Source organism: Sturnus vulgaris, chromosome 1 (genome assembly GCF_052056855.1).
Source record: "Sturnus vulgaris isolate bStuVul1 chromosome 1, bStuVul1.hap1, whole genome shotgun sequence".
Taxonomy (NCBI): domain Eukaryota; kingdom Metazoa; phylum Chordata; class Aves; order Passeriformes; family Sturnidae; genus Sturnus; species Sturnus vulgaris.
Window position 1 is genome coordinate 107,922,139 of NC_142243.1, and position 12,545 is coordinate 107,934,683.

The window sequence follows — 12,545 nt, forward strand, 5'->3', positions numbered from 1 at the left end:
ACTCCTAGAGGGGCCCAAGGTTTCCCTCTGAATGCCTACATAGATCCCTTTGGCCCCTTAAAAAAATTTCAACACAGCAGAACACAATCAGGTACTTCTGACTCGATTCAGCATTCTTTCAAACATCTGGTTGACAACAACTGCTAGCATGGCTCTCTAAACCAAACAAAGTCAGTATGAGCTCAAAAATATTTCTCACTTCTATTTATTTCAAGGGTAATTCATGTTTTCTGCAAAGCTTGTATTCAACAAAATACTCTGTATGCGTCACTTTTAAAGAAAATATTTTATTATATTATGGGAAAAAAGCATGATCATCCAAAGTTTGTATTGTTAAAAAAATTGAAAATTTAGACAGCGTGTCGGTATATTCCGTTCCACATGGGAATGATAAGAAGACTCTATATCATTACTAGATATTGCACAGTCTGAAGGAAACAAAACAAATCACATGATCTTGGGAAACATCTCACATTATGAAAAAATCTACAAAGAAAACATTAAAAAAAATCCCAACAAAACACACAATCCTTTCTTTCTACAGTAGCTTTAAGTTTATAATTCTTGGAATGACCGTATTCCACTGAAGACCATCTCAGTGACAGGAAGCTTCATTTCAGCAATCCCCTTGTGCAAATAAGATTAATAAAAAAAAATAATAATAATGCAGTGAAGTCTTTTGATATCGTGTGGGTGGCAATAACCACACAGCTGTTAGATCCCTGCCTGGTAAAACAAAACGGGGAAGGAGAAGGAAGGGGATTTAGGCCATAAGTTTCGCCTGCAACTCCATCTCTGCCGCCCTTTTGAGTGCAACATCCACCAGAAGCTGGAATCCACTAAAATCCTGGTTAAGGTCTGGTGGTGTTGGAGGAGGAGTGTTAAAGAGCCCACTTTGTGCATTTGCACCAGGTCCCAGTTTGGATGCGTCCTCGTGGCAGGAGAGGGGGTTATCTGTGAAGCCGCCGGCCGGGGGCTGCTGCAGGTCCGTGGTCTGGCCTACATCAGCTGGCTGGCAAAAGTGGAAAGGGGCATCTTTCAACGCAGTCACAGTCGTGTGGCAAATCACTGAGGGACGAGGCAGCACCGAGCCCGGGGAGGCCGGCTTGGGAGAGGACACAGTCTTGCCGAGCGGCGCGGCAGCAGGAAGGAAGGCAGTCTCCTCCAGCAGGGGAATGTAGTTCTTTGTGCTGATGGCAGACTCCACCAGGCCGCCCTCGGGAAGCTTGGTCCCTCGCCGCGAGATAGTGAACTGATTTGGGTCTTTGCCATCCTTCCTCAGCATGTCAGGTAACAGCCTGCGGCGCGCATTGATAAACCAGTTGCAGACCTGGGAATATAATGACATCTTAATTTCTACCTTCATTCATTCCCAGCTATGTGCCACTAGAGTGGATGGTTAGATTAATGAATCCCTCCAAGCAGTTTCCTTCCCTGCACAACGAAATAGAGACCTACTGACATGTTCTGACATGCATCTCCCTGATCCTGTTACAGAAAGCCCCGGGACATCTGAAGTCCAAACTGGGGGTTTAGCTTTTAACTCTGTGCACACACATTAACCTATTGGCTATTGTTCCCTAGCTTAGGTTAATTAACAACAGGAAAACCTTTTCTCTCTGAAGAGAGCCACTCCTCCCACAAATAGTTACTGATTTTCCTTGTTCAACTGACTGTGTCGACAGACATAACATGAATTACCTCATTTAAGTTTGTCCTTGTTTAAATATCAACCAGTTTCCTGGGCAATACAGGATAGTTTATAGTTTAACGTCTTTTTTCTCTTTACTACATAAAGGAAGTCTTCTTTATAAAGTTGCATTAAGAAAATTTTGCTCTACAGCCAATTATGAGATTTGCACTAATGAATTCATATGGAAAAATAAAACCCAGGACTCAAGAGGAGTGCTCTCTATTTAGCAGCTCCCAAACCAAACTCTGGTTTACCTAAGTTCTCATGCAGCCACCTCCCCACAACATGGGATGCAGCAATGGGCAAAAACTATTCCACAAAAGATGATCACAGAATATGAGAATGATGCATCCAAGGGACCTCACAGATGCCAGTAGCATCAGAGAATCCAAAATAATCACACAAATGCCTCACCATACCTGTACTAACACCCTTGAGTAGCTCTATCCCATATAGGTTGTTCCACTGATTTTAATGACAGTGATCACACACATAATTATTTATGTCCATGTTCTACTGGAACAAGCCTCAAGTTGCCATTTTAGAAGTGAAGAGTTGCATGTTAAGCTGCACATCTATCACCATACAACCTCTGTTGACAAATACCTTCTTCTCACAATAAATTACCTTGTACAGACACTTTATGTCTTTTGGAGGACGATTCCACAAAAAATTAGCATGCATGCGCCAATTCATGACTGTCTGTTCTCCCAGAAAAATAATTTTATTCCCAATAAACAAAGATAATTGTAACACATAATCAGTCTCTATCTCTCAATATGAGTGCCGTCAGCAGGAGAGTAGCAATAAAAAAGGAAATCTCGCATGCAGTGTAAACATTTGTGTCCATGACTAGACCACTGGTGAATTAAAACAGAAAACAGCTCCTTTAGAAGGAAGAACTACTTGTTTAAATACCTGTAGTGTGGAAAGGTGTGTTTGTCGGGATAACAGCGCTTTTTCTTGCTCTGAAGGATAAGCATTGTATCGGTGCTCATAGAGCCAGTCCCGAAGAATCTGCACAGATTCCTTGGGCAGGTTGCCACGTCTCCGCCGTTTGCCTGAGCCAGCAGATGAGGAAAGATCCAGTGGGACATCCATAGTGTCATCATCCTCCGTTTCACTGCCTGATATTGCAACTACACCTACAATTGTAAGACAAGAACAATCAGCCTCCTAAATCCATTAACTACTTGGCTCCAGCACTGTATGGCACAGACATTTTATATCACATTAACTGCCTTTGCTGTTACAGCCCCTTGTACGGGAGATTCGTCCCGCAGCGTTAACTTGTCATGCTGTAGCTTTTCTGTCAGCTGAACAAAAAGTGTCGCCAATGATCCGTTCCTAAAGGAATTTTTCTCTGCAAACCTTCATTTTCTGGTTCCCCTGGCAACCTTTTATCTGCTACACGTTATCAGATAACTTCTATCTAATGAGAATATTGTCCAAGTTTGCTTGCTATGGTATGCATCCAGCACTTTTTTTTCAAGGATAACTATCCAGTGGCTGGGCAAAAGGTCAACAAGCAAGAACTTAAAACACCCCAACTCAAGCAATAGGTTATCCAATTATTTCTTAACATTCTGATGCTTCCCTCCTGGGAGGGATAGGTTGTAGATTTTATAAACTAATAATTATATCTATTCAGGAAAACTAATAGAAGAAGAAAAAAAGGATGGGAAAAATTGAGTTTGTCACCACCCCCAAGGAGATTTTCACTTATGAAGGAGAAAAAGTGCAGAAGAAGGGAAGAACCAGGTGCCTAAGAGTTCACCAGTTTATCAGGAAATAAGGTCTCATTTAATTGCATTCTGTATCAAAGAACCATGATCATTTAAATGTACCAGATTTTATCCTATTTTTTCAACTTTGTGGTTTTCATCTCATATTTTTATCCCTGGAAACTTGTGTTCTGTGCTATGCTTACTATAAGAGCTCCAAATTTACAAGTTAACTGCATATCTTCTCCCTCCAACACAAAGGAAGGAACAGATTTCAAAATCTGATTATCCCTTTATATATATGTACACCACACTATTAGTAACATGAAGCCGTGGAATGTAAATCAAACAAACGAGCAAGTATTCAATAGTTAGGAAGGCTACAATTCTACTCCTTTAGTAGGATACACGAGTCACTAGTTCCATAAAACACAAAGAAAACCATGCTTTAAACTCACCAGACATTTTAGGAATCTTACAAACTACATACAAGTCCAAATAAGATACTACCCACGTTCAACTAGTACAAATTAATACTAGTTTCAAGTGAATTCACACTGGCTTTCAGAAGCAGTTTTAGAAACTACAGAAGGAAAACAAGCCCTTAATCTTTTTGTCTTTTGAACCTAAATGGGGGGGTGAGGGGATGGAAAGGAAGAAACTTTACTCACTTATTAACACCAGAACTAAAAACTTTAGTAGTAAAGCCAACTAAACGTCAAAAGTAAAATTTTCTGTGGGCAACCACCCATAATTCAAAAATTCTATTTAAGGAAATAAAGTAAGCCCTAAACGACAAGAAGTGTACCTGTGAAGATACTAACCTATATAAAACTATGTTAAATCCATAAGTAAAGGCATAGAAGGAAGTAATGCCCTTTAAAAAAAACCAACCAACCAGCCACCAAAGCTCCCACCCCCATACAAAGAAAGATAGAAAGTATGCAGAAACAGAGAAGGACCTTTCCTCACACTTCTAAACTTCAGCCAAAGCTGACATGGTAAATTATTCTTTCCTTCCCCTATTTATGAATAGCTCCAACATCCTTAAATTTAGTCTAAGTTGTCCGATTTGAAATGCACAGTTTTGATACGCAAGCATTCCCAACAGGATGATCAATCTGCAATCTGTCTGGCATAGTTACTTCAGTAACTTACTTGGTATTGTTTTCATTCTCCCAATTGCTGATTTATGTAACCGACAAACACTAAACTGACATACCAAATTTTTCATCTGATGATTAGCTACATAAATTATCCAGTCATGGAACAGAAACAATAGGACAATATTTAAATAACCAACACCAGATAAACTCCAAATTATGTAAACAACTTCTTAATTCATGTAGAAAGTATGTCAAAAGTTTGCTTTACAATGATTCCAAGCAAACCACTTTGTCATGGCTTCTTGGAAAGTGCTGTCATGCTTGCAACCTGACCTGAGAACATGCCTTGCACCATGGGCTTCGGGAGCCATAAGGAACACTTCTGGGAACAAAGATCTTGCAGAGACAACAGGATGGCTCTTCAAAGCAGCTTAGCCCTTTTAAATTGAATTTAAAAACTAGCCAAAACTAGCCCATGCTATTCAGACAATGTTTTGAAGTGCAGTGTTCTTGTTTGTCAGAAACCAGAACTGTTGCAGCACTTCACTGGGTTGGGTTTTTTGTTTGTTTTTAAATATAATGGGCAGTAAGGCAAGACCTTGGAAAAGAGGGAGAGGCAAACAGCAAGAGCTGAAAACAAGAGGGAAGGACAAACTACTATGAAAAAGTTAGATGTCTAATGGTTTGCCAGCAGTATTTACATGGCGTAACAAAAAATACACCAGATACATACCACTCAATCCGAGGTGACCTTTCCAGGATCTACCACACAACTAAAAGACTCCATGGACACCTCCCTGAATTTCAGAAACCTGACTTAACAGCAAAACCTCTCCCAGAACTGGGAAAAAAAAAATAAAATGCAACAAGACACTGTCTGCAAGCCAGCAGAACAAAAACGTTTATCCGTTTTCAGACAAGATCTTTTGCTAAAGTAAAAGTTGTCATCTGACTAACCGTAACCTACCTAGCAAGAAATGAGTCACCAGCAGAGCCAGCCCTTTGACCCGCTGGCTCAGTGTGTCATATTAATTGACACAGTAAGTTAGTGACACAAAGCAGGTTTTGGTTAAGCAGGAAACCCAGTGTAGTACGACTTCTGCTCATTTAAATGAGCTCATTTAAATAGCTGATCAGCGCTCTGAACTCGTGGCAGATCTCTCCTGAGCAGTACAGAGCTAGCAGCAACAGGAAGTCATGGCTAGAAATCTCGCACTAGCCCAGCTGATATTTTTTACTAGAGCAGGAGCCACATTGTTGCTGTCAAGGCTCTGTTTTCATTAAAGCATTCCTGCTGATTACAACCCAGCTTTGTTTTTCCGTCTTGTTAGTAATCAGCCTATTCGCTGCTGGTTTCCTGTTTTAACAGGGCCCAACTGAAAAGGCTCCTGGCCATGCTCCATGACTGGACCATTGGCTTACTGTTATTTACACCCAGAATAAAGGCCTGTGGACACGATGAGTAGCCCCAGCTGACCTACTAATTTATTTTGTATTAAAAGCAGGCTAGGGCCAGGCTATTTTATGTCTCCTCCTAAATACATTTAATCCAAACAAAAAAAGCCTGCTTTTACAGAACTAAAATTAAAGCAGCACAATTAAATTTGCAGAGAGGTCTGAGAAAGAACACAAAATCCCATTCCTTCATTTCCACATTGCCACTTAAAAGAGTAGTCCGTGCTATTAATGACCTAAGGACTACATGATCAGCATTCCTTCTTTATAAATTACTTTATCCTCCTAGCTTCCCAGCTGAAGTCATATACATGATTGAATGCACTGCTGCATTGTATCACAGCCCAAAGACTTTACAGGTCCTCCCCGTAATCAGCTCAGGGAAGATTACACCTAGGATCTGGAGTCTGGGCTCAACACCCAAACGTTAGTTAACAGCTTGAAACAACTTGAGTAAAAGTACAGTGATGACTAAAGCTGATTTCAAAACAAACTACTGCCACTTAAAAAGGTATGCTGAAATACTCTGAGGGGGAGGACAAAGTATTTAGAGAGACTGAGACAAATAAAATGGAAGTTAAGCAAACGAAAAATTTAGGCTGAGGGGAAAAAAAGGCACCAAAAAAAACCCAAACCAAAACAAAACAAAAAACAACTATCCCATTGTGTCGAGGAAGAGCTTCAGAGCTTCACAGAGGAAGTGGCAGAAGCCAATTGTTATTCAAAAGAGGACAAAGTATACCACAAGGAACAATCTCTGCCCTCCAGAGAGGAGATGGACAAAAATCACCTTAAAGAAAACCTCCCACCCCTTAGGGTTCTCTGAATTTCTTAAGTGAGATTTTTTTTTTTTATGAGCACTGATAAACAGAACCAGTTCCTATCTAAGCACCTGATCCTGTCGTAACCAACTTCAGTAAGATTCTTCACATGTATAAACTTGAGCACATGCCTGTGCCTTTTCGAGACTGTGTTCTAAAGCAGCTAATTAACAAGCCAAGTAGGTTCCGTGTGATTGCTATCACGTTATTTGTAAATGAAACTATCCATAGAAGAGTCCTGAGGTTTAAATCCAATCTGCTAGCTTAAAAAAACCCACAAAAACAAACAAAAACCCTCAACAAAACAAACCAACAAAAACACAGCATCACACACAAAAAAATTTAAAACTCAACACACACACACAAAAATCTAACTAAAATGTAACACGAATTTAAAAATTAACAACAAAAATAAATTAGTTTAAAATTGTTCATAAGTAGCAAAAACCGACAAGGATAAAAAAAAAACCACACCACCTTTTTCCTCTGAATGAGTTTCATAATTGAGGAACTAGCCTATATGTTGTCCTCTGTACTTTACAGCTTGCACTCTACTACTTCTAAAGCAATTAGACTTGGCTGTACTACACTTTTTTTTCCTCTAAACAGGATTTTTCTAGGAGTGCGAGCAAGAAATCTGTAACAAAGTCACTCTTTGAAACTTCTTGAATGAGCTTCAAACGCCAGGAGGTCACAAATAAGTACAAGCCCAACCTTTATTAAAACAAAGGCACCCTAGCCCTAACATCTTTTTAAAAGTTTCCGCCTTTGTCTCCTCACCTTTTAATTTGTGCCACGCAAACCCCAGGCCCATGGCCCCTCTCAAAAGTTCTCCCTCCCGCCTGTCACCTTTCATTGTTTCCATTGTTTCAGCCCAGGATTTGCAATCCTCAAAGCAGAGCTTACACACACACACACACACACACACACACACACACACACTCTTACACACAAAGCCCTACACATGCATACCTAGAAACTACGTCAGCGTTTTCCACATGCATTTATTTCGGGGGTGGCAAGAACAACAGTTGAAAGTGCAGAGAGTTTGGTATTTCACCAACCAGCAGCTGCCCTCGGGGAGAGAAGTCTGAACAATGGAAGCAACAGCAGACAGGAAACCAGCTCACCACTGCTGTGCAAATAGGCAGCATAGGAATGTCCTAAAAATAACTGGGCTAAATTAATTCAGCGAAACTATAAAAGTGGGGGGCGGGGGGGGGAAACAAACCACAAACTGCTTCCAACACGGTGAAGAATCCCGACCTACCTAAGACGCCCGAAACATTTAAAAGCCAGCGCTGCCGCTGTCTCCGGGCACAGGGGGCTGAGCTCGGCGGCAGCTCCGGCTGTGACTGGGATCAAGCCCCACTCCGCTCCCGCGGGACGCTGCGCTCCTCAAAACCACCCTGCCTGCTCTTTAAACTTCGCCTCCGTGGCTCAGTTCCCTTTGTGTGCGCTCCTCTTAGCAGAGTGGCATGTCCAAAAAAAACTTTTCACGAGGACTACAAACCATATTAGTACACACCATGTCTGCAGCAGCCCAATGATTTCACGAACTACATATGCATTAATTACTCCAAGGGTATTAACAATGAGGGAGGCTGCTTTACTACAGAGCCGCAGGAATGCATAGTAGGGGGAAAACAGCACAACTCTGGAGTACTGAACATGCGCACTGCTCCCCTCTAACCCTCCACTTCGGAGCGTTTAATGGTCTTTGAATGCAAAACACCCTTCAGCCACACCGCCGACTGGCAAATCGCAATTGAACAGACACTGCTTTGCTATGAACTTCTTCCCAGCCAGCGCAGGAGCGTTAGATCCGAAAGCACGTTCCGCGTCTTTGTGGCCAAGCGCTAATTTAAAGGCACTTAAAGCACCGCGAGCGCGATGAGTAACGATCCTCTAACTGTAAAGTTTGTCTGTTTGGAAGTGGACACAAAGAAAACTCAAACAGCCTTCTGGCTATGGCGAGGGGGGGCGAGGGGGGAAGTCTTCCTCCTTTTAACCCTGTGTCAAAACTTTTGTACTTTTGTGTTTCCTCTCCCTGTTTTAAGCTATAAAAAGGATAGAAAAGGCTACAACTTTCAGCAAAACAAGGCGGTCGAGGGCGTGGAGGGGTTTGAAGCCCTCCCGCCGATGCCCCCCCCCCACGCCTCAAGCCCCACGCTGCCGTCCCCGCGAACAAAGAGTTGCCGGACGGCCCCACTTTCCTCGCCCCAAGTTGGAAAAACCACCCGCACCCTCGTCCCCCTCGCGGGGACGGTGGGGCTCGGTGCAGAAAAGCCTTGGAAAGTGTTTTACGGGAGGGCAGGGGGAAGAGGCTCGACCGAGGGGGCGAGAACAAAAGTTGGCGGAGGACACGAGGCGAACGGCTGGACATGTTTTTGACAGGGAGCCAGCGGCGCAGAGAGGCAGCCGCCTCCAAACAACAGCCCCGCATGTTTTGTCTGGGAGCGGAGCATCCACTGCAATCTTCCACGGGATACAAGCCAGGGGGTGTGGGGGGGCATGGGGGACAAAAGGCCGAGAAGGCAAAGGGACTCCGGCTGGCTTAGCGACAGCCTCCCCTTCCCCTTTCCACCCCGGGTAGGGGCACGGGGCACCCCGCTTTGTCCCGGCACCCCATCACAACTACCTTTTTTACTTTTCATCTTGATCGCGAGGACCGAGCCGATCGCCGGACACCCCACGCACCGACCCAAGTTTCTCTCCCTCCGCCGGACGCTGCTTTCCCCCTTTAAGCTCGGCGAGGAGGAGGAGGTCGATGAAGAAAGGAGAAACACCGCCGCGGAGCCAGGCGCCCGGTCCGCGGCCGCGCTGCTGTCAGCGGGAGCCGCAGGGCTCTGCCTCCCCCGGGGGCTTTCTGATGCGGCCGGGGTGGGCTTCCCTCCCCCCTTCCCTTTGTTCCCTTCTGCTGGCGATTGGCCCCGGCCTGTTAAAGTGAGGAAAGGCACGGGAGAGAAAGGTACACAGCGCCCGCCCTCCCCCACCTCCCCGCAGTGAGTACGGGAGAGTAACCGTGCGCTGCACTGGCACTCGCGGCGGCTGCTGCCTCCTCCTCCTCCTCCTCTCTCCTCCCTCCCTCCCGTCTGACAGAGCCTCAACACCCGGGAGGGGAGGGACCGGCCGGAACGGGGGGGTGTCCGCCTGTACCCGCTCGCTCATGCACACACAACAGCAGCGGCGGGGGGAGCTCTCCGTGCCTCCCGCTCCCTCGCCTTTCTTCCAGGCAGACGTTTGATCATTAAACTGGAAGGAGGAGAAGGAAGAGGCGGGGGTGGGGGGGAGATTTTGACAGCTGCCCTTGACTAGCCTCCTCCTGTTGCTGCCGGACGAACCACCCACTCCTTCGCGTGAATAGAGGAGAAGAAAGGAGAGTGCGTACGGCAGGGGAAGGAAAGAAGCCCTCCAAAGGCCGGCGCCCCCCTCCCGACTGCAGATCTGCCCGGTCGGCGGGGGCTGCTCCCCTCCATCCCCTATAGTACTGAAGGAGCCCCGCCTGGCCGGCGCTGGCCACACACACCCCCACCCACCCCCGCGGGGAAGGCGAGCCCCGTTTCTGCGGTTATTTTTACAGCAGTTCGTAAAAGGTTGTTTTTCTCCCCCTCGACTCCCCCCCTTTCCATGCCCGGTAGATTTTGCTGCGGCACATGATCGCAGCTGTAAAAGAGAGAAGTCTCACAGCTTGACTCATCCCTGTCGGGCGAGCACGGTCTGCAGCAGCAACAGTTTCTTTTCCTCCGGGATGGGAAACGTGACACCCGCCAGCAGCTCGCTCCAGCTTCCCTGGCGAGGTGGAGAGCTCTCCCCGGGCACAGGCGGCCTTGGCGGAGGGTCCCGGCGCTCCCCCGCCGCCCCCTGACAAAACCAGGTGCAAAATAAAAAAATAAATAAATAAAAGCGCTGAACGCCCAGCCGCGATCTGAAGTGTCACGGGCGAAGGTTTCGGCGCGGAGAGAGGAAAAGAAGCCGCCTGGCCGCGGAGCAGGCGTGCGGGTGCGGCGTGCACTGACTGCACGGGAGCGTGTTTGTGTCACTCCCGCACCGGCACGTGCGGGGCTGTGCCCGGCCCGGCCCGGCAGGCGGGGGGTGAGCAGCAGGCGCCCGAAGCGGCTGATGAAATAATGGATTCCTATGGCAGAGCAGGGATCATTCCCCCCCACACCCCCCCCCCCCCCCCGGTGGCGCGGGCGTCCGCACAAATCCGCATTCACTGCACAAGGGAAGCAACAGCGTTTTAGCAGCAAGCCCTCCCCAAGTACCTTGTAACTATTTTTATGTGGCGTAATTACAGCGGGAGATAAAACAGCTGTTACATGCCGAACGGGGGATGGATGTGTGAGGGGGGAGGGCAGCTAGTGAGTCACGTCAGTGAACCGAGGACTAAGCTCCGGCTGCTCTGCGGGGCCGGAGGTTCGCTCCGGGATGGGTGACCCTTGCGCCGGCGGCTGCTGGGCGGCGTGTCCGGCTGTAGGTCAGTGGGGCGGGCCGGGCACGGCACACTGACTGACTGACTGACTGACTGACGGGCGGACTGACGGCGCCCCGCCAGGCGGGAGCTTGTGCAGCGCGGTCCGAGGTCCCGCGGGCGGCAGCGCATTCCGGGCCATTGCCCGCCGGCCGAGCGCCCTCCGCCCGCCCTTCCCGCCGCCTTCCCGCCGTGTGTGCAGGGGGACACAGCTCGGTGTGCTCGCTGCCAGCCCGGCAGGACCAGGCTCGCTTGGTGTTCTCACCCGAGCCGTGCCCCCGAGGGACTGGCGGCTCGGGGGCGGGGGTTGTGCGAGCACGCCGCCGTATGGCTTTATTTTGGCTTTTGCTGTTTTGTTTTTGTTGTTGAAAAGCCCTGCTTCCCAGCTGTGAGGGCTGGCTCTTCGAACTGCTTGTTCCGGGCAATGGTCATGCCAAAAAAGCAATTATGGGAAGTTAACAAAAGACACGTCAAGGATTCGAAGAGATTTCCCTTTCTCCGTGCCGCCAGAGCCGCCTGCTCGTTGTCCTTGGGACCGCAGGCAAATCAGTGAAATCTGTGAAATTAGCTCTTTCCTTACTTTTATTTTTCTTACAGGTTTGTTTAAATTGGTTTGGTTTGTTTTGTTTTTCTTCTTTGACAAGGCCATTTTTATAAAGAGAAAAAAAGTTTTATTTTCCCACTGAACTCAAGTTACCTTTTTTTTTTTTTCTTTTTAAAAGCACTAGAAACAGCCTTTATAGAAAAAGATAAATTTCGACTTTTTAGCTGTTAGGAGAAGGCCATGGACTAGTAGGTGTTCATTCCTAGCTCTCCTGTGGTATAAAAAGCACGGAGAGACATTGTTTTGGAACAGGTTCCTCTATGGATACGTATGGGGGGGGGGGTATACCCATAGTTGGCACCAATGGGAAAGACTGAAAGTGGTTTTGTGGAGTTCGCGCTGCAGTTGTTGCCCGGGGCAATATCTCAGGTTTGTCCACAAATTTTGACTGCCTTTACCACTTGAAGACTCCTGATACATATTCCAGGTAGAAGTGGGTTAAAGTTTGCAAAAGGTAATGCAGTGAAAAAAAAAACCCCACAGCTTTCTCTGCTGGTTAAAACTTCAACACACCTGAAACAAGGCTGTATCTAAAAGGAGGGCAGGTGATTTGCTGAGCTCAAATCTAATGGATAGATCAACTTGGTTTTGTAGCAAATAAGCTGGTGGCCTGCAAGATGAAAATGTGTATCAGTACTGCAGAAGGTATGGAAGGCCTTATGTAACTT

The 12,545-nt window shown here is 46.6% G+C and overlaps 1 protein-coding gene across 3 annotated transcripts; it reads right to left on the reverse strand.

The window, feature by feature from the left end:
• Nucleotides 1–267: 267 nt before the first annotated feature.
• TGIF1 (TGFB induced factor homeobox 1) lies at nt 268–10,619 on the reverse strand. Of its 3 annotated transcripts, none has more exons than XM_014871250.2 (3): nt 10,488–10,619; nt 2,612–2,838; nt 268–1,330 (listed from the first exon to the last, which is right to left on the reverse strand). In XM_014871250.2, exons 2-3 carry the CDS (start codon nt 2,792–2,794, stop codon nt 764–766), a joined length of 750 nt encoding a protein of 249 aa, XP_014726736.1. In that variant the 5' UTR covers nt 2,795–2,838; nt 10,488–10,619; the 3' UTR covers nt 268–763. The 3 variants fall into 3 exon arrangements, with proteins under 3 accessions (XP_014726736.1, XP_088029753.1, XP_088029768.1); XM_088173627.1 differs by lacking the exon at nt 10,488–10,619 and adding an exon at nt 9,441–10,011; XM_088173642.1 differs by lacking the exon at nt 10,488–10,619 and adding an exon at nt 7,580–8,008.
• Between the last annotated feature and the right edge of the window lie 1,926 nt (nt 10,620–12,545).